The 22,908-nt window shown below is 43.5% G+C and overlaps 1 protein-coding gene across 2 annotated transcripts in view; it reads left to right on the top strand.

Moving 5' to 3' along the window:
* The window catches only part of LOC124802827 (sodium-coupled monocarboxylate transporter 1-like), a 319,127-nt gene that overhangs the window by 83,035 nt on the left and 213,184 nt on the right, over positions 1-22,908 (top strand). For both annotated transcript variants that reach the window (XM_047263835.1, XM_047263834.1), the window contains exon 5: positions 3,570-3,621. In XM_047263835.1, the coding sequence (XP_047119791.1) occupies positions 3,570-3,621 (52 nt within the window). The remainder of the gene's footprint in view (positions 1-3,569; positions 3,622-22,908) is intronic.

Genomic DNA, 22,908 nt, shown 5'->3' on the forward strand with positions numbered 1-22,908 from the left:
GTATGACCAGTGAGTGAGTGTGAGTACAGAATATTGTATACAAGAGAAAGGTGAATTATAAACAGTTCGGACAGTAAGAGAATTGAAGTTCCCGAAATATGATATTGCATAAGAACGCTGAAGATGTGATAGGTATACTGAGTAACTAATGAAGAGCTACTGGATATAACTGGGGAGAAAAGGTCTTTATGGCACAACCTGACTAAAGAAGGTAAAGTCTTATAGAACACATCCTCATGTATCAAAGCATTTTTAATTTCGTCTCGGAGAGAAGCGTGAAATGGAGAGGGACAAAAATTATAGTGGGAGACTAAAACTCGACTGCAGTACTACAGTAAGCTTGCTATAAGGGTAGCGATGAACAGGCTTGCACGGGCTAGACTAGCCGTGAGCGCTGCGTCATGCAGGTCTTCGAACTCAAGTCCACAATGTACACTGCCTGGCAGGAAACAGTGAAATGCCCAGAAGCGGAGGAGGAAACTAAATGAAATTTCACGGATTGAAAGGGTATGAGAAGTTATTGCATGAGCTCACTAATCAGTGTTACGCTGCATCCCTTCTAGCCTGGATTCATGCACTGAAAGTGGTGTCATAAGGCCAGTGTACCGTCTCCTGAGGCAAGTTGGCCAAGAACTGCTCTGATTGGTCCTTGATATCCCGCTCACGGGCTCTGTGACGATCTTCTGAGCGCATCACTCTTCTTTTTTTTTTTTGTCTGGTAGCATAATTATGTATATACATTTGCATAAGGCTTCATTTTTTACCGTCATTTTATACGATAGATTTCGGCTGTTGACTGTCGTCTGAAAAAGTATTTTTAAGCAAGTAACGATATCGAGTCTTCTATTTTTTATTATAATGGGTGTCAGTCCAACGCCTGGCTGGATGCAGTCTTAGGCTCTGCATAACCTTTGCAGATTATATCCATTTGAATCTGCTTACTGTAGTCAAGTTCTGGTTTCTCTCTACAATCCTTACCCTCCCCCCCCCCCCTTCCCCATTCTTCCCTTCCACCCACAACTAAACTGACTATTCCTTGATGCCTTAGGATGTGTCGTATCAACCGACTCATTCAATTAGTAAGGTTGTGTCATAAACGTATTTTCTCCCAGACTCGATTCACTACTTGATTAGTAATGCATGTATTCACCTAATATTCATAACTCTTCTGCAGCGCCACATTTTGGAAGATTGCGTTCTCTTCTTCTCTGTACTACTTATCACCCACGTTTATTTTGCGTGCAAGGCCATGCTTTAAACCAATATTTCCAGAATAGGCTTTGCAAGCCTTAAATTTATATTACGTGTCAAGAAATTGAGCAATGCTTTTCGTGCTATCGCAAATCTGCGTTTTATATATTCTCTGCTTCGGCCAACTTAAGTTGTTCTGTTGCCCAAACGGCAACCTTCTGTACCACTTGAACGTCTTATTTTCTAATCTAATTTCCTCAGGATTGAGATTCAGCTGCCACTCATTGCTATTAGTGCTAATCATAAACGTTGCCTACACTTCGGAGCAATTTTCTAACGCCACGATCTCTCTGTACACAAACTTCTCTGTACACAATAACTGTATCGTCTGTGACTGGCTTCAGAGGATGAAAGTGTTTTCATCCGGGCCGTTTACATGTATCTTCACCAATGAAAGTCCTGCCTAAATTTCTTGGTATTTGTCGGACAGTAATTTAGCTTCTGATAATGTCTCCCATTAAAAACGATGTACTAAAACCATTTGGTGGTTCGAGGCACGTTTGCTCTGATGTTCTGTAAGTACCTCTTTTATTTACTTGAAGACGAATGCTTTCCGAAGGTTGACTAACGTTGCATCAATATGGCGTTCGCTTTTACTTCCTTCTTTATTTCGTGTGTGAACAAGCGAGCTGACGTTCAGAAGGCCTGTGACTGCAGAATTCGTTTTTATTCTCACAATAGAGATTTTCGATCTCCTAGAAATAATACGTCGTTCACAAGCACATAACCTCTTCCAGAATTCTATGCGATTACAATTCCACCTTGACTGTCATTAAATCACTGTCATTCATATTAAACGATCTGCTGATTTTTGCTATTCCATTTTCGAGTACACCGCTGCAGTGTCGATTCAATCAGTGTGCAGCAACGTTCTGTACTATGCATTACGAGTTTTTATGTTCACGTACGTACGCCACTTCGGCTGTGATGTTGTTTTAAATTGTTGATGAATGTGGAAAGTTGTTCTCGGTCGAGTGAACTAGCGTAGCGGTTGTACAGGGTGCCCCAGGTTCATATTCAGGTATATGACAGGAACGACCATTCGAAGGGAAATGTCTAGTAAAAGTGGGGTTTAAAATGCATACCTTAAGACCTATGAGCACCCATTACTATGAAACAAATCTCTTCTGCTGCCCGCTCTTCACCTTCCGCATTTTGGGCGGAGGTGGTATGGACCAAAACAAGAAAAGGTATCTTATAAAGTGGGATCTACAATGCATACCATAAGAATTGGCTCTGAGCACTATGGGACTTAACTTCTGAGGTCATCAGTCCCCTAGAACTTAGAACTACTCAAACCTAACTAACCTAAGTACATCACACACATCCATGCCCCAGGCAGGATTCGAAGCTGCGGCCGTAGAGGTCGCGCGGTTCCAGTCTGTAGCGTCTAGAACCGCTCGGCCACTCCGGCCGGCATACACATTAATTCTTAAATAGTTAGATACGAATGTCAAATAACCTATAAAGTTACCCTTTCCATTTCAATAGGACATTATTGTGGTCTTAGTAGGAAAAATGATTTGCGGCTGCTATCCACGCTGGTTTCTCCTTTACAAATAACGTCATCTCTCTGTCAACCAGTTCCTTCTTTTAGTAAATGGGGGCCGTAAATTTCTTTTCTTCTCGATTTGATTCTTCATTATTTATCCGCTTTGTACGTCTAACCTTCAACATTTTTCAGTACCACCACATTACAAAAGCCTCTAGTTTTTCATTAAGATACAGCAAAGACCCATGAATTACGTAACTAATTGCATTCAACAAAATACCTGCTCAACATTCCTTAATGTTTAGTACAGTGAAAACGTCCATGATACGTACTTCACTCCTGAAACATCACACAGCATGTCGTTAAGCCATACTGTCCATAGTGGTCTTTCTTTCAGTAGTGCAAAGTCTGCATGACGTCAAGGAGAGCATCTAGAAAGACTGGAATGAAGGGAGTGGGTTAAGGGCAATCTGCAAATGTGATGTTGTCTACGTACATTTCAAATTATATTTTGCTGTAAGGTTCCACTCAGTTACAAATACATATATGTGAAAGAAATTTCATAGTTCTCTTCCATCCCGTTTCTCAGGCTTACCTCAAATTCGACCCAAAATATAATGGTATTCATTCAATGATCATTTACCAACGTACATTTTTCTACTTTCATATCCTTTGCGGGAGAGGTAAAATGGGATTTAACTGCATAAAAAGAAAGAAAATAACAGAATAAGAATAATTCTCATGCTTTCTCACTTACCAGTATAAAATATTTAAAACATGTTTAGTTTCCACCACTGCAGTAAAGACGATATATCTCTTGTTTCAGCTGGTGTGGATTCCCATAGTGATCTACGTTCCTGCTGTCGCGTTCAACCAAGGTGAGTCGGAGTCCCGTAACGTCAAACACGCTTCACTTTTATTTAAGAAGCTATCTTAATGTAGTGGCTTCAATATTCTTGTTAATATTCGCTAGCGACGCTCATTATGTGATATCCAATAAGCATTACATCTGGAGTTCACAATTTTGTGGATTGCAGCTGCACCACAGACAACCAACTCAAACGGGTCGGTTGTCTAGAAGTGTTACTGAACTGATGACATTCACTACTTGTTGAGAAAATTGGTCATAAACGATCTGTTTTTGTCCCAGATGGATTTCATGCAGTCCAAATATTTCCTATAATAATACAGAAACGTTAGTGAAAACTGCAGCGCTAAGTAGGATACATGTGAATGAAACGTTTAGCAGATTATTTCGAAATAAATTCGCTGACTGCAAATAACTTGGCATCAGCTATGTTAGGTATAGATGTACTACCTATTACTGACCTACCAAAATTTGCGTTGGACCGGGACTCGAACCCAGATTCCCCGCTTATCGCAAACGGTCTCCTTAACCCTTTGTTTTTCCTTCAACTCCAAAATTTTGGGTACAGTTTTAATACGTATTATCTCTGTTATAGAGAACACATGGTAAATAATTTAAATAACATCAATCACATCAACATGAAATGAAATTTGAGCACATTTATTTCTTGCGTCCATCTTCCAACACACGGCTGAACTCAAAACACCCAAGAACAAATAAGAGAATGGAAACTGCGATTATTTTATTGCTTAGATAACGACGACACAGTCGAAGGAACTCGAAGTAATGATGTAAGCAAATACTATACGCCAATCCAAGCGCACTTCACATCTGCCGGCAGTGTTCAATAACCATTTCGCCCCATGTCAAAGTCAACTACGGGGATCGCCGATCGTCACCTGCCCAGTATTCCCCACTGTTAGGGAGGTTTCCAAGGACACTACACAGATAACTTGCGAAGAGTCGTTGATACAGAAGAGTGCTCTCAAGTGTGCTATGATAGTCTTGGAGATATTTCCGACAGCCAAGAACCAACTCCTCATCATCTCGAAATAAGTAGTAAATAGACATGCCTTCAAACCATGTGAGAGAGTGAATCTTTGCGGTCGGGAAGTAAGTACTGCCTCCAAGCATAGGAGGAGCAATTGTTTGAGGCGGGATGCGAAGATAGCAGGCGATGCTCTTCTGCACCAGCATCCATATATCAAACGCTGATCCCATGTTAAACGATGTTCGTCAGTGTCTGGCAGGTCACACTGCGAGCAGACGGGAGAATCTGTTCGCCCAGTAGTGTGCAACCTGTGTCACGCCACGCATTTCTGGTTAACCACATGTTACGACATTGATTGAACCCGTGTAGGGAGGAAAACCTGTTAGATTGTCTATCAGTTCTCTTTTAATATTCAATACGGTTTTATACCTTTTGATACTACGTAAGATAGGAGGTTAGCATTAATTATTTTCGTTACGTAGGTGAGACCGTCAGTAGCAGAGTATCTTATAGGAGGCCAAAATAAAAGGTTTGTTTTCAATTTAAATGAGCTCCACGCTCTCTACAAGATTATCATAACTGGTTTTCATCTGAATACAGACAATGCCGAAGTTCACAGACCTACGACAAATGGTATATCTGAATGTATTTGAACTCTAACAAAATTAACTCATGGAACTATTCAGATTTAAATTAAATAATGTTTTAAAACGATTTTATCACTTCTGCTCTTGAGGAAAGCTGTAAGAAAAGTTAATAATAAGTCCACCGCTTAATGGCGGCCACTTTCCAGTCAGCGATCACTGCTTTCGTCTTCTTGATAGCTGAAAATGCTAATTATTCTCTCTTTTCAATTAAGACATTGCGATTAGTGGCTGGCATGTTCTTGAAATAATGCAATGAACTCACTTTTACACATATATTTCCATCAATAACCTGATACACACCTTTTTTATCGTCTAGTCGAAAGAACAAAAAGAACATCTGCTAGCGTTGAACTCTACACACGAAATCTGTCTAACAATAGTAACATGAGAATCAGAAACAGCAGAAGAATGAGTAATAACTTATCATTTCCATCTTCTATAGTTATACAAAGATACACAACTGGCCATTAAAATTGCTACAGAAGCTAAATTTAACCGACAGGAAGAAGATGCTGTGATATGCAAATGATTAGCTTTTCAGAGTATTCACACAAAGTAGGCACCGGTGGCGACACCTACAACGTGCTGACATGAGGAAATATTACAACCGGTTTCCCATACACAAACAGCAGTTAACCGGCGTTGCCTGATGAAACGTTGTTGTGATGCCTCGTGTAAGAAGGAGAAATGCATACCATAGCGATTCCGACTTTGATAAAGGTCGGATTGTAGCCTATCGCGATTGCGATTTATCGTATCGCGACATTGGTTCTCGCGTTGGTAGAGATCCAATAACTGTTTCTGGAATCGGTGGGTTCAGGGGGGTAATAAGGAACGCCATGCTGGATCCCAACGGCCTCGTATCACTAGCAGTCGAGATGACAGGCATCTTATCCGCATGGCTGTAACGGATCGTACAGCCACGTCTCGATCCCTGAGTCAACAGATGGGAACGTTTTCAAGACAACAACCATCTGCACGAACAATTGGATGACGTTTGCAGCAGCATGGACTATCAGCTGGGAGACCATGGCTGCGGTTACCTTAACGCTGCATCACAGACAGGAGCGCCTGCGATGGTGTACTGAACGACGAACCTGGGTGCACGAATGGCAAAACGTCATTTTTTCGGATGAATCCAGGTTCTGTTTACAGCATCATGATGGTCGCAACCGTGTTTGGTGACATCGCAGTGAACGCACATTGGAAGCGTGTATTCGTCATCGCCATACTGGCGTATCACCCGGCGTGATGGTATGGGGTGCCATTGGTTACACGTCTCGGTCACCTCTTGTTCGCATTGACGGCACTTTTAACAGTGGACGTTACATTTCTGATGTGTTATGACCCGTGGCTCTACCCTTCATTCGGTCCCTGCGAAACCCTACACTTCAGCAGTATAATGCACGACCGCATGTTGCAGGTCCTGTACGGGCCTTTCTGGATACAGGAAATGTTCGACTGCTGCCCTGGCCAGCACATTCTCCAGATCTCTCACCAATTCAAAACGTCTGGTCAATGGTGGCCGAGCAACTGGCTCGTCACAATACGCCAGTCACTACTCTTGATGAACTGCGGTATCTTGTTGAAGCTGCATGGGCAGCTGTACGTGTACACGCCATCCAAGCTCTGTTTGACTCAATGCCCAGGCGTATCAAGGCCGTTATTACGGCCAGAGGTGGTTGTTCTGGGTACTGATTTCTCAGGATCTATGCACCCAAATTTCGTGAAAATGTAATTACATGTCAGTTCTAGTATAATATATTTGGCCAATGATTACCTGTTTATCATCTGCATTTCCTCTTGGTGTAGCAATTTTAATGGCAAGTAGTGTATAAATATTTTATTTCGCCCTATTCTTTACTGCGATATTGTTTATCATCGTCATTGTCTTTCCCTACCGTTGTATCGACGTTATATTTTTTGTAAATTATTTTTTTTCACAATTGACTTTCAGTCTGGTCTGATCGGTTCACAATGTTCAAATGTGCGTGAAATCTTATGGGACTTAACTGCTAAGGTCATCAGTCTCTTAGCTTACACACTACTTAAGCTAAATTATCCTAAGGAGAAACACACACACACACACACACACACACACCCATGCCCGAGGGAGGACTCGAACCTCCTCCGGAACCAGCCGCACAGTCCATGACTGCAGCGTCTTAGACCGCTCGCCTAATCCTGCGCGGCCGGTCTGTTTGGTCTTATTCAGTATTTTTATACACACTTCACACGTATTATTCTTAAACATCGGAAAAGGGACACTACAATTGCTCTCCACGCCGCAGCCCATAGCGCAGCAATTACGTTGTGAATCGTGGATGTCAGCAGCAACGATAGATGTCCCTCGCTTTTGGAGCTCGAGCGGTGTGCATTCGCAACAGGTGGAAAGGTGAACGCCGGCATCAGTTCCTGTAAGTGATGTATGTTGACAGATCCACAGTTTCGCCATTATGCACAAATATAAGGCTGCATCCCTCACTCGTACACCTATAAGCCCCTGTGTTTACATTGAGGGAGGGTGAGGGTATCGTAGCGAACTTTAAATGGCGATCCAGCGGTAGGGTAATATGCAAACAACTCCTGCAGTCAAGAGTGCCATCGTTGTAGTTAGTGGGAGTACGTGAACCACGTGTATGAACTTGGTCACCATATATAGGTTAAGATATTCGACACAGTGTAGCAGGTCCATGCACTGAAGTAGGTTCCAGAGGACGTCTGTGCGTGTAGCCTGCAGTAAGTAGTTCCCTATAGTTCATGACAGCCATGCATCACAAACCCCATATGAGGTGCATTCAAGTTCTAAGGCCTCCGATTTTTTTTCTCCGGACTGGAAAGAGATAGAAACACGCGCATTGTTTTAAAATGAGGCCGTGTTCATTGTCAATACGTCCCAGAGATGGCAGCACCGTACGGCAGATGGAATTTTACCGCCAGCGGCGAGAATGAGAACTGTTTTAAATACTTAAAATGGCGACGTTTTCCTTACTCGAACAGCGTGCAATCATTCGTTTTCTGAATTTGCGTGGTGTGAAACCAATTGAAATTCATCGACAGTTGAAGAAGAATTGTAGTGATGGAGTTATGGATGTGTCGAAAGTGCGTTCATGGGTGCTACAGTTTAATGAAGGCAGAACATCGTGTGACAACAAACCGAAACAACCTCGGGCTCGCACAAGTCGGTCTGACGACATGATCGAGAAAGTGGAGAGAATGGTTTTGGGGGATCGCCGAATGACTGTTGAACAGATCGCCTCCAGAGTTGGCATTTCTGTGGGTTCTGTTCACACAGTCCTGCATGACGACCTGACAATGCGACGAGTGTCATCCAGGAGGGTGCCACGAATGCTGACAGATGACCACATGGCTGCCCGTGTGGCATGTTGCCAAGCAATGTTGACGCGGAACGACAGCATGAATGGGACTTTCCTTTCGTCGGTTGTGACAATGGATGAGACTGGATGCCATTTTTCAATCCAGAAACAAAGCGCCAGTCAGCTCAATGGAAGCACACAGATTCACCGCCACCAAAAAAATTTCGGGTAACCGCCAGTGCTGAAAAAATGATGGTGTCCATGTTCTGGGACAGCGAGGGCGTAATCGTTACCCATTGCATTCCAAAGGGCACTACGGTAACAGGTGCATCCTACGAAAATGTTTTGAAGAACAAATTCCTTCCTGCACTGCAACAAAAACGTCCGGGAAGGGCTGCGCGTGTGCTGTTTCACCAAGACAACGCACCCGCACATCGAGCTAACGTTACGCAACAGTTTCTTCGTGATAACAACTTTGAAGTGATTCCTCATGCTCCCTACTCACCTGACCTGGCTCCTAGTGACGTTTGGCTTTTTCCAACAATGAAAGACACTCTCCGTGGCTGCACATTCACCAGCCGTGCTGCTATTGCCTCAGCGATTTTCCAGTGGTCAAAACAGACTCCTAAAGAAGCCCTCGCCGCTGCCATGGAATCATGGCGTCAGCGTTGTGAAAAATGTGTACGTCTGCAGGGCGATTACGTCGAGAAGTAACGCCAGTTTCATCGATTTCGGGTGAGTAGTTAATTAGAAAAAAAATCGGAGGCCTTAGAACTTGAATGCACCTCGTATCAAGGTATGCCCAAAAATGTGATCACTTTCAAGTGTGAGAGAGGCGCCAAGCAGCCGTCCTGGAGGCGCTTTCCAGTTTGAATCACCACCAACTTGGCTACATTCATGTGGCTTCTCGTCACCAATCCATATCGCTTGATCCATTCAAGCATAGAGCGTCCGCCATTACCCAATCGGACCAGCAGTAGAAGGCTATCAGCAAACGCTCTGAAGCGGAAAGTGTTCCCTCAACGTCATCCCCGAAAATCTGCGTTTCAGCCCTTCTGTGAGCGGTTCCAGCGCGATAGTGCAAAAAAAAAATCATGGGGAGTGGACAACCTTGCGGAACAGAACACTGAACTGGCAAGGGGTGCGCTGAATATCCTTTTACCAGTAAATGGGACGAGGCACCGCGTAAGAGGCGCAAAAACACGTCGTGGGAAGTCAGTGCGAGCCAGAAGTGCTGTAAGAAACTTGTGGTGCACTTTGTCGAAAGCATCAACTGAGACCACAGCAGCTCGACGGCGACAGAATGTGGCGAGAGCTATCAAATCGCTAGATTCGCCGATGTCAGTTTGCATGTTGACCTCTCCTTCCTGTTCCGCCGGCTAGTGTGGCCGAGCGGTTCTAGGCGCTTCAATCTGGAACCGCGCGTCCGCTACGGTCGCAGGTTCGAATCCTGCCTCGGGCATGGATGTCTGTGATGTCCTTAGGTTAGTTAGGTTTAAGTATTTCTAAGTTCTAGGGGACTAATGACCTCAGCTGTTAAGTCACATAGTGCTCAGAGCCATTTGAACCATTTTGAACCTTCCTGTGTCTCTGTGCCATCGAAATGATCAATGGCAAGACTTTCTTTATGCTCGCCACCAAAGCCGGGAGAAGAGTCCGCCTTTAATATTGTAATTCGGCGTGTGTTCTGGAATGAATAGTCCATCGACGAATGCAGGTGGCATGCAAAAACGGGGAGATATCAGATCTCAGTACACGCTAATCCAACGTAAAGTCCGATAGAATTCCAGCGGCAGTCCGTCTGCTCCCGGCTACTTGTTAAGCGCTCCCTTGTCTAGGGTGTAGTCAGCATCATCCTGCACAATCTCCGCTATTAGTAACGATGCTGCTGTACCGTCAAGGGTGGAAGACACGTACCACAAAACGTCGCTATCGCCCCCCTCCTCTATATTCTCCTGATAAAAGCGTCCACAATGGTCTCCTGGGTCATCAAAGATCGACCAACCTGCAAAATGAGGTCCGGGATGAGCTGAGCTGGGCTGCCGTCGGCGACTATCGAGCCCGATGTTGTCCATAGCTGGGATTTCGCGACTTGCTCGGTCTTGACGCCGCGACTGTACGACGACCTCTTCCAATTTTCGCCTTGTAAGAGGCAGTGTCTTGGCTTACTTCGATGGCTTGCAATCTGTCGGTCTGGTTACAGTGGTTAGGATGCGATTTCGCGAAGCATTGTTTAATAAAATTCCAAAGTATGAAGACGCCACGCAGTGATGTCTTTTCCATATTGTATCAGCACCAGCCGGAACGTCGAAGGGTATTTTAAACGAAGCCGTTTGCAGTCTACCCACGCGGCTGCGATAACCTAAGGGCATTCCGGGTCCAGGTGGTGTGCCGCATTCATCTTCCTGATCCCACAGCTGCGCTATACACGTTGTTGGTGGAGGGCGACCGAGCTCAGAAAGCACTATTGTCTCGCAAGATCATGTGAGACATAGATGTGATTAAGATGACTTTCCGAGTGAGTGGTAAGATACGTGTGTCCTGGACGGTCATTTTGCGTCATGTATGTCGCATAACTATAGAGGTCATGCAGCGAGTGTAAGTGCATATCTTGCAAAGAAGTAAAGTCAGTATGTGACACACGGAACGTCTCTCGCCATTGTTCCAGTCGTATTGAGGTTAATTGTGGCGATTGCTTTGGGCTATCCGAAACATACAGGAGGCGGCGTGGATTCGCCTCCCTATTCGCCAGACATGAACCCCTGTGACTTCTTTCTGTGGGGACACCTGAAAGACCAGGTGTACCGCCAGAATCCAGAAACAATTGAACAGCTGAAGCAGTACATCTCATGTGCATGTGAAGCCATTCCGCCAGACACGTTGTCAAAGGTTTCGGGTAATTTCATTCAGAGACTACGCCATATTATTGCTACGCATGGTGGATATGTGGAAAATATCGTACTATAGAGTTTCCCAGACCGCAGCGCCATCTGTTGTTGAAAATTGTAACTACTGTAATTTCGAAAGTTTGTCCGCCTGAAAATGTACTGTTGTCCCAAGCATATTGCAACAAACGGTGTATTTCTATCGCTGCTCGTTTAGTTTTTATTGCCGTTTCAAATATACCGGTCATTTTTGAAACACCCTGTACAAAAACTTGCTGTATTACATTCGCCGAGACATCTGTTACTACACGGCCTATAAGTTTCTGGGACAATGTCATAAAAGCGATCGAGATAAAAGTTTCTGAGACACCATTAAGACGACGGCCTGCAGCTTAGAGCAGCTTGGAACCCGGCCATTGGAAGGTTGAGGTCGGCGTGGCAAGTGCGCAACGAAAACATTACCATATATGGCGCTGGAGTGCGCTCCAGTGACGTCACTGAACGCAGCGCGACTATATAAGGAGGGCAGCAGCTATCATTCGACAGTCACCACTTGACAATGACCGAGGAGCACAGAGCCAAAAGCTCACGGATTTTAACCACTTGACGCGGCTGGAAGCCCGAGAGAATTTTATCATATTCCCTCAGATCTCTACATCGGTGGCTGTCGTGTCAGCCTCATTTACGATGAACAGCCAGAAAAACTGTTCCGGACGTGGGAAAAAGGGACACCTCCGATCCGAATGCATTTAACGCCGGATCACGCAACTACCGCCAGCGGACATGGCTCTGCCGTAGCAGCCAGCGTTGCTTCCTGTGATTTACGTTCCCGCCCACAGGACTGCTGCCGCTCAACCACTGCATCCAGCACTCCCTGATGACGACTACGTTAGCATCCTCCGTTGCAGCAGGAAGGTGAAACGCCCGTTTCTAGTCGAAGGAAAGTGAAGACCCGTGCGACGATCGCAAATCTGCAGTGGGAGGAGCTATCTTCCTTGCTGGCCTTAGTAAAAAGAATGTGACGAAAGACCAGAAAGCGAGATTCCACCAGGGCTGCCATATATTCACTGTCAACATTCTGATTCAGGCTGTTGTAGTCAGCTCTAATGAAAATTTCTGAAACATCAGCTCGCTATTTCTTCATGATATGGAACAATGTGATGTGTCAAAGCAGCTAGCGTCGATGTTTAGCGTGCTACAGGTCGCCCATTCGAACTTGACCACCTGTAATTATTTTTTATTTAGGATTCATCATTTCTGGAAGGTTATCGAAATTTCTTAAGTTCGTAATTTTTGTATAATCTGGAATATTCGATGTCTTCATACTCATAGCGCATGCAAGCCGCATGGGAAACTTTAGTCGCTTTAAATGGAGCGGCACATTTGAATCACCGGGTGTCAACGAAATGCGACAAATGAATACGACTTCACATGTATGAAAAGATCTTAAGTTGCACCATCTGTTGTTACATTTTGCGTAGTGTGTCTCATCGTGTTTTTGAAGAATTCGTCTTCTATTGTCTCACCTAAATTTTTCACTATCTCAAGCAGGGTTGGGCTGAGCACGGCTCAGACTGCTCGAACAGTTTACGTCACAGTTCTGGAAATCTCGATTTCTGTTCTATCTTTTGATCGGACCCGATCTGGTGACTTTTGTTGCTACTACAGCCACGGCCTACCTTGACGTTTGGATTTTAATAATAACAATGACTGAGAAACACGGACTAAAATATGTTATACGGTTTATGTCATGTGTGACAACGGCAACTAATTAATGAATAACAGTTCGCAATCATGTTTCTGTCAAGTTCTCGAGCTTTCGCTCGTCCCGCGATCTGGTGACTGCTGATGATATTATGTCCAAGATGGGTATTACCGCTGTAATTTATTCTCGCAATAGGAACTGCAGTCAGTTAATACGATATATTTCGTTTCCAGGCGTTTAATTTTTCTTTTTTTTTTTCATTGTTTCATCTGAATGCACAGATTTGAAGTAAATCGGTTAAGTACTTCTCGAGATGTTTGGTAAAAACGTACATAGACGGTTCAAGTAAAACTACGAAATCTTGTCTAGGAGCTGAAGTGTGCATAATTTCATCAAGATCGAAATAAAACTGTAGATTTGAATGAAATACAAACAAACAAACGGACACTCGTCTTTATACATATAGACTAGTATGCTCTAGTTAGCAAAAGCATCTATTTTAAAAAGTTACAAATAGTTTCTGATTTTTAGAGACACACTTTCGGGTTGACACGACCGAGAGAGAGAAATGAGAAACGACAGTAGAAAATGACGGCGTGTTACCTATCCAGCACTATGGGGTGCCATCTAGACATGTAGCTACACACAGGGGACCGACGGATCTTCCTACAGCGTAAATCATAAAGGTAGAACCCCTCGCGAAAGATACGCTAGGCTTTGTATTAGAGCCTCTTAAAACTCCTCTCTGTGTGTGAGCCCTAAGTACCAGTCCTTGGGATCTAGACAAGGCCATGCCAATGTCAAGGAGAGGTAGGCCCCAGGAATGGGAAAAACCGACTGGTTAAAACTGATACCGGTATTTTAGCTTTGAATAATCGGTTATTTCGGTATTTGTTCGGTCTCGGTTATAACAGGTATTTTTCCGTGGTTATTAAGAACCGGATAATAAACCGGTAGTTATAAACCAGTGTGTCATTTTGTCACAGCAGTGGTGCTAGAATTGTTGGTTTTTAAACATATCTTTTTTGAAAAACGATTCATATTTATTCATAAAATTTTCATTGCTTTCAAATATTGGTTTACTATAAAAAATCGACAAAGCTATCAGTGTTATTTTAATAACGTCTCCGACGGTTAAAAATGAGCAACCAACACGCGACATAAGAATGGATACAGCACTGCTGGGACAATAATGTGCCTGACGTACTTAATTACCCATAATTAGTGATCCTTTTGTTTGTTGGGTGCAGAGTAGATGGTGTATGCCAGGCTTTTCATTCACAAACCAAAATAAATTACCAGTGGTAGAAATTTTTGTTGACTTTTGTAGGATTTGTTTCGTCTTGGAATGATGTTGTTCCTGATGAAAGGAGTCGACTTACAGACCAACACATTATGGAACAAGTATTTATGAACAGACTGGACAATATTGGCCTATGGATTAATTCATTAGTCAAACTTTAACTATTGTCAAGTAATTATTCCTAGTAAATGTTTCAGTTTGTCAGCTTTCTAAACTGTATATCTCAATTTTTGAAAAAACAACTTTCGTTTTGTTATCAAAAAATTATTTGTATTCGCATTCCTACTAAAAGTAACGAAATATATATGACTACAAAATACGTTTATCTTTCGAGATAATTAAAGAGCAAGAAGGCTGCAAATTTTACACGAAAGCTTATTTTTTGTGTTTATTATTATTATTGCGTGAATTGAATGAAGAAGGGAAAGGGGGGAAGGAAAATAAAGGGAAGGGACTGTTGATTATATGCAAGCGTGGTGTCTGTTGTTTCTGACATGTCCGAAAGAACAGACACTATGCGGAATTCGCAGCTGCGATACATATTATGAATTAAAGAAGAGGGGGAGGGAGAAAGGAAAGAAAAGAGGAGGGACTCTTGATATCAGCTGCATCAGGGCTTTCGTCTGCCATTTCTACGAAATTATAAAAGAGAAAGTAAATTGAGGGATCAGTAATAAATTAAAAACTTGGCAATTCATACGTTGTTTATAATAAAAACAGAAAGTAGCTCATCTGCTGCCTGTGTCTGTACAGTGAGTCTTTATCTGTTTGTAGTCTTTGGAAATACGTAACACGGGAAACAGAATTCTTCTACCACAGTTTTCACCCTTTAGCACTGACTTCTCGTAATGCTCAAATAGCTGTATGATCCTCGATTATAGCATGACTTTTGAGCAGCATTTAAAAAAATTGGAATCAATTGGAGAATTCTGATGACTTTTGCAGCATTCAGCCCCTCCTTTCCTTTCGAGAAAAGCATCGAGCGGTATATTGACTAAGTTTCCTTTTAGTTACCTATTTTATTTGACATTTTGATTCTAGTTTTCTTGAAACGTATATGATATCTAAGTTTATTACTGGAAAAAATAGCAATAAAACCGAAAATAGGTTATATCAGAAACAGGATATTTTTAGCAGCTATAGGAATCAGGTTAAACTGGAGATGAAAAAAACCGGTATAATCAAAAACCGTTTGATTCAGCGATAGCTACCATCACTAAGAGACCCCCACCAAGGGCGCAGCTACCGAGTGGGCGCAAAAGCTGACCAAGAAAAAGGTGATTAAAGGACCAAGAGATGTACGTGAGTTATCCCATTACTTGAGTTCCTGTCTTTTTCCTGCGAGAAGACGCAGTTCCCTCGTCCCGAGACTGTAAACACATCTCGTTGTCACAGCGTCATTCCGTCCAAGTAGCATGACAAAGAAATGACTACTATCGAACAGGTGGCATGCGGGTTATGTGTCAACAGTGCGCTTTGGTGATCCAGATGGCGCCTACACAGCTGGCTCGTGTTCAACGAAGGAGTCTTGCTGCTAATTCCCTAACGTACCGTAGGACATCAAAGGCTGGACAGCGGGTACGGAAGCAAAGATGCTAATTGATCCAAGACCCGACATTTGCCGGTTTCTGCCAATTGAGGACTGGAGTCGAACTGTGCTAGAGTGCTGTAAAGTATTTGATACAATAAGAAGAAGATTCGTCGTATAACAAACCCTCACTTTAATGTACCCTTGGGAACATGAGCGTCTGCAAACATTTTTCCAAGAGGGTGGTAAGATTCCAAAATTGCCTGTTTTGACGTTACTTATTCGGTTGTTTTCAAAAGGCAAAACGTATTGTACATCAAACGATTGATAGCTAGCCACTTGGTACTATTGAGGTGGATTATTTTGATTCTCAAATAGTAAGCATATTTCGTTGTTTTGCGTTATTTATATGAACATAGATACCACCGTTTTGACTCGACGACCTGGAATTACGTTGTCATATAATTAAAACTGGGATATCCAACAAGTTGGTAAATTAAGCTAAAAATGTTCCCCAAAAAATAGTCATATTCCCATTACGCTAGGTTGAAACTGAAAATTAAAAATATGAAGTAGAAGGAAAGTCATAAAGAGTGGGAAGATCCTGCTGCGTATCAACAAAACTAACCACAAAAAATGCCAAAGTAGTATTCCTCGAAGTGAAGAAACAGGAAATTACTTAAAAAAGATTTGCTCATCATTGATGCCATTTACAACACACTATTTTCTTACAATAATTCCTGTTTGATCACATTAATGGACTTATTGTATTACTTTGAGGCTTTCCGGTTTTCGATGTTTACTGGCATAACTAAACTTGAACAAAATGCGTTTTGAGAGGCATATCTTTTTGGCTTGGCTAGCTAACGTAAAGGCGTCACCCGTGGTCTAGGGGTAGCTTCCTTGACTAGTAAAAGGTCCTGCGTCATGGCTTAGATCCCTACCACTGCTTAAATTTTGAATAAAAGTCGTCAGCAACGGCGGATAAAGATTGCCGCGTTATAAGTCACTCTCGCTTCCGCCAATGGCCTTGTCAAAGAGAACAGAGTAACAGTCAGAGGTTCAGGCACTCTCTTACCCTTGGGATTGGAGACTGCCCCTAAAATGAGGGAGAATCAGCAATTAACAACGGCATGAGCATACAAAAGGCAATGGAAACCACAGATTAAAAACATATAATGTTTATTCACAGACACTAGATTAAAAGGAGAGAAAGTATATGAGAATATTGAACGGGTAATTCGATACTTAAAGGGAGACAAAAATCGAATTATCATGGGAGATTGGAATGAGATTGTACGGGAAAGAGTAGAAGAATGAGTTACAGGAGAATATGGGCATGGCAGTAGGAATGAGAGAGGTTGAAAGAGTAATTGAGTTCTGCAATAAATTTCAGCTAGTAACAGAGATTTCAGCTGGATTACATCATGGTCAGGCAGAGATTACGGAATCAGATATTTGATTGTAAGGCGTACCCAGAAGCAGGTATAGATTTAGATCGCAATTTAGTAATGATGAAGAGTAGGAGGAAGTTTATGACATTAGTCAGGAAGAATCAATACGAAAAGAAGTGGGATACGGAAGTACTAAGGAATGACGAGATACGCTTGAGGCTCTCTAAGGCTATAGATATAGCAATAAGGAATAGCTCAGTAGGCAGTACAGTTGAAGAGGAATGGAACTCTCTAGAAAGGGCAATCACAGAACCTGGAAAGAAAAACGCAGGTACAAAGAAGGTAGCCGTTAAGAAACTTTGTGTAACAGAATAAATTCTTGAATTGATCGATGAAAGAATGGAGTACAAAAATGTTCACGGAAATTCAGTAATACAGAAGGAATGAAATAACTAGGAAGAGCAGTGAAACTAAGGCGAAATGGCTCCATGAAAAATGTGAAGAAATCGAAAAGGAAATGACTGAATGATTGTCCGGAGGACTGACTCAGCATATAGAAAATTCAAAACAATCGTCGGTGAAATTAAACGCATGGGTGGTAACATTAAGAGTACAATGGGAATTCCACTGTTAAATGCAGAGGAGAGAGCGGATAGGTGAAAAGGCTTCTATGAGGGGGAAGACTTGTCTGATGACGTAACAGAGGAAGAAATAGGAGTTGATATAGAAGAGAAGGGGGATCCAGTATGAGAATCAGAATTTAAAAGAGCCTTGGAAGACCAACTGCGGCCGAAGGGATAAACAAAATTCTATCGGCAAAGCTATTGGGAGTATGGGAAGAAAACGACTATTCATGTTGGTGTGCAGAATGTATGAGGCTGGCTGTGTGCCATCAGATTTTCGGAAGAACATCATCCAATCAGTTCCGAAGATAGCAACATCCGACAAGTGCGAGTATCATCGGACAGTCAGCCTAACAGGTCATTCATCCAAGTTGTTGGCAAAGATAAGGTACAGAAGAATCGAAAAGAAAAGTGGGAATCAGTTAGGTAAGGATCAGTTTAAGCCCGCCCGGTTAGCCGAGCGGTCTAACGCAAGGCTTTCTGGAGCGGGAAGGAGCGCCTGGTCCACGGCCCGGCGGACTTGTCTCGAGGTCCGGCGAGCCGGGCAGTCTGTGGATGGTTTTTAGGCGGTTTTCCACCTACCTCGGCGAATGCGGGCTGATTCCCCTTATTCCGCCTCAGCTACACTATGTCGGCGATTGCTGCGCAAACAAGTTCTCCACGTACGCGTACACCACCATTACTCTACCACGCAAACAGGGGTTACACTCGTCTGTAGTCTGGTGTGAGACGTTCCCCTGGGGAGGGGGGGGGGGGGGGGGTCCACCGGGGGCCGAACCGCACAATAACCCTGGGTTCGGTGTGGGGCGACAGGGGGGTGAAGTAGACTGCGGTAGTCGTCGTGGGGTTGTGGACCACTGCGGCTGCGGCGGGGACGGAGCCTCTCCGTCGTTTCTATGTCCTCGGTTAACATACAACATACAAGGATCAGTTTGGGGAAAGATAAATGCACCAGAGGGGCGGTTCTGTCGTTGAAGGTCATAAGCAAGACTGAAGAATACGCTATAGGATTCGTCGACCTGTACAAAACGTTCGACAATGTAAAACCATGCAAGATGTTCAAAATTCTTTGAAAAGTAGGGTTAAGCTATAACGAAAGATGAGTAATTTACAGTATGTACAAGAGCTAAGAGGGAACAGTAAGACTGGAGTCCGCAGCTCGTGGTCGTGCGGTAGCGTTCTCGCTTCCCGCGCCCGGGTTCCCGGGTTCGATCCCCGGCGGGGTCAGGGATTTTCTCTGCCTCGTGATGACTGGGTGTTGTGTGATGTCCTTAGGTTAGTTAGGTTTAAGTAGTTCTAAGTTCTAGGGGACTGATGACCATAGCTGCTAAGTCCCATAGTGCTCAGACCCATTTGAACCAAGTAAGACTGGAAGACCAAGAACGAAGTGCTCCGATAAAAAAAGGGTGTAAGAAGGGGATGTAGACCTTCGTCTCTACTGTTCTATCTATACACCGAAGCAGCTATGACAGAAATAAGCGGAGGGTTCAAGAGTGGGATTAAAATTGAAGGTGAAAAGAGATCAATGATAAGATTTGCTGATTACATTGCTATCCTCAGTGAAAGTGGAAAAGAATTACTGGGTCTGCTGAATGGAATGATCAGTCCAATCAGTAGAGGATACGGACTGAGATTAAATCGAAGGAAGACGAAATTATATCAGAAATGAGAACAGCGAGAAACCTTACATCACAATTGGAGACCACGAAATAGACGAAATTAAGGAATTCTGCTACCTAGGCAGCAAAATAACCAATGATGGACGGAGCAAGAAGGGCATCAAAAGCAGTCTAGCACCAGCAAACAGGGCATTCCTCGCCAAGAGAAGTCTGCTAGCTTAAAATATAGGCCCAAATTTGAGGAAGAAATTTCTAGCAACGTACCTTTGGAACACAGAAATGTATGGTTGTGAAACATAGACTGTGAGGAATCTAAACAATTGAGATGTTGTGCTGCAGACGAATGTTGAAAATTAGGTGGGCTGGTAAAGTAAGGAATGAGGAGGTTCTGCGCAGAATCGGAGAGGAAAGGAATAGGGGGAAAACGCTGTAAAGAAGAAGGGGCAGGACTATACGACATCTGTTAAACATCAGGGAATAATTTCCTTGGTGCTAGAGGAAGCTACAGAAGGTAAAAAGTGTAGAGGAAGACAGAGGTTGGAATACATCCCGCAAATAATTGAGGACGTACGTTGCGACTGGTACTCTGACATGGAAAGTTTGGCACAAGAGAAATTCGTGCCAGCAGCAACGGACCAGTAAGAAGACTGATGACTCAAAACAAAGTTAATACATAGCCTTGAGCCATTATACGACTAGATGAACGTGGGATATCTCCCAAAACCACCCTCAAGTTGATTGATAGAATAGAGTCAACAGCCAAGGGCTCAACCATGGGAGTCCTCATATCTGCGTTATAATCCGGCCACGCCAACTTATATCTTCGCATACATCGAGCGTTAGGTGTGCAACTAATCAAGCACAGGTTACATGACACGAAACTTCCAAAACGACTGCAGAATGCGTAGCTCTGCGACTGTATTCTTCCAGCAGCGCTAGTCCACTAAGGTATACAACAGAACTTTTGATCAGTCCGGCAGGCGGTGTTAATGTGACAAGCAGTTTCAATGCTGTGATGAAAATAACAAGCATGTAACGAGATTCTAGGAGGTGGTATTTTCTCGATCTTGCTCCACCCCTTCCCCCCTTGCAGAATCCTATTGTTGAGAACGCCCTGTTTTGTTTTGAAAAGTATACCGCAGATTCTGATGCCCAATATAGCAAAATTGTTCAAATGGCTCTGAGCACTATGCGACTTAACATCTGAGGTCATCAGTCCCCTAGAACTTAGAACTACTTAAACCTAACTAACTTAAGGACATCACACACATCCACGCCCCAGGCAGGATTCGAACCTGCGACCTTAGCAGCAGCGCGGTGCCAAACTGAAGCGCCTAGAACCACTCGGCTACCGCGGCCGGCTCCAATATAGCAGAAATATCAATACAGCAGAGCTACATAAAGAAACATTGGCTTACAAATACCAGTGAAAAGTGCTGATGAAAAGCTCTTACACAGCTTCCCATCTAGATAATTGGAAGGTTTTGTATATATATATATATTTTTTTTTTTTTTTTTTTTTTTTTTTTTTGGCTGTCTTCCCAAGTCACAACAGTGGGTGTTAGAGAAGTGCTATGGCGAAGGTCTTTAACACGCAGCGAAACCAAGGTGAAACTACGTCCATATATCGTAGGGTTGACGGTCACCCGTCATTGCAGATGGCGGACGTCGTAGGCTGAGCAGACTGGTAAACAGGGCAGGCGGCTAAGTGGAGCGAACTAACGTCAGACTTTAATGCTGGGCAGAGGAGTACAAGTGCGTCTGAACACTCAGCGCACCAAACACTCCTGACTATGGGCCTAAGCAGCTGACGACCCATGCATGTGCCAATGTTAACACCACGACATCGCTAACTACGATTGAAACACGCACGTGACTATCGGCACTGGATATTGGCGCAGTGGCTGAGCGTTGCAGGATCTGATGAATCCCGATAGCTTCTTCACCATACCGATGGGAGGGCGCGAATGCGTCCTACTGTTTAATCTATACATCGAAGAAGCAGTGACACAAATAAAAGAGAAGTTCAGGAGTGGAATAAAAATTCAGCGTGAAAGGATATCAATGAGACGATTCGCTGATAACATTGCTAGCCTCAGTGAAAGTGAAGAAAATTACATGAGGTGCTGAATGAAATGAATAGTCTATTGAGTATAGAATATGGACTGATAGTAAATCGTAGAAAGACGAAAGTAATGAGAAGTAGCAGAAATGAGAACAGCGAGAAACTTAACATCAGGATTCATGGTCACGAATTAGATGACGTTAAAGAATTCTACTACCTAGGCAGCAAGACAACCAATGACGAACGGAGTAAGGAGGACATCAGAAGCAGACAGGCACTGGCAAAAAGGCATTCCTGGCCAAGAGACGTCTACTAGTATCAAACACAGGCCTTAATTTGAGGAAGAAATTTCTGATAACGTACGTTTGGAGCACAGCATTGTACAGTAGTCAAACGTGGACTGTGGAAAAACCAGAACGGAAGAGCATCGAGGCATTTGAGATGTGGTGCTACACATGAATGTTGAAAATTAGGTGGACTAAAAAGGAATGAGGAGGTTCTCCGCAGAATCCGTGAGGAAAGAAATATATGAAAACACTGTCAAGAAGAAGGACAGGACCATAGGACATTGTTAAGATATCGGAGAATAATTTCTGTGGGACTAGAGGGAGCTGTAGAGGATAAAAACTGCAGAGGACGACATAGACTGGAACACTTCCAGCAGATAACTGAGGAAGTAGGTTGGAAGTACTACTCAGAGATGAAGAGGTGGGTACAGAGAGGAATTCGAGCGGGCCGCATAAAAAATAAAATAAAATAAAATAAAAGGTTCAAATGGCTCTAAGCACTATGGGACTTATCATCTGAGGTCATCAGTCGCCTAGACTTGAACTACTTAAACCTAACTAACCTAGGGACATCACACACATCCATGCCCGAGGCAGGGTTCGAAACTGCGACCGCAGCAGCAGCACGGTTCCGATCTGAAGCCCCTAGCTCCGCTCGGCCACAGCGGCCGGCGTGGGCGTCATCAAACTAGACAGAAGACTGATGACTCAAAAACAAGTTCACGAAGTTGCTACCAATCTGTTTCACGACTGCAATGTAAAATTAGGCCCGACAGCTTCGTCAGTTTCTACTAGACGACTTCTGCTTGGCTTGGGGCCCAATTTAAAAGAACGATTCCCTTAGCAGTCGTTCTTCTCATACTAAACCATGTGATGGTTCATATTCATGCCACGAACCTGTGTCGTGAGTGTGTGGGAAGTAGACGATAACGA

This window comes from Schistocerca piceifrons, chromosome 6 (assembly GCF_021461385.2).
Source record: "Schistocerca piceifrons isolate TAMUIC-IGC-003096 chromosome 6, iqSchPice1.1, whole genome shotgun sequence".
NCBI lineage: Eukaryota > Metazoa > Arthropoda > Insecta > Orthoptera > Acrididae > Schistocerca > Schistocerca piceifrons.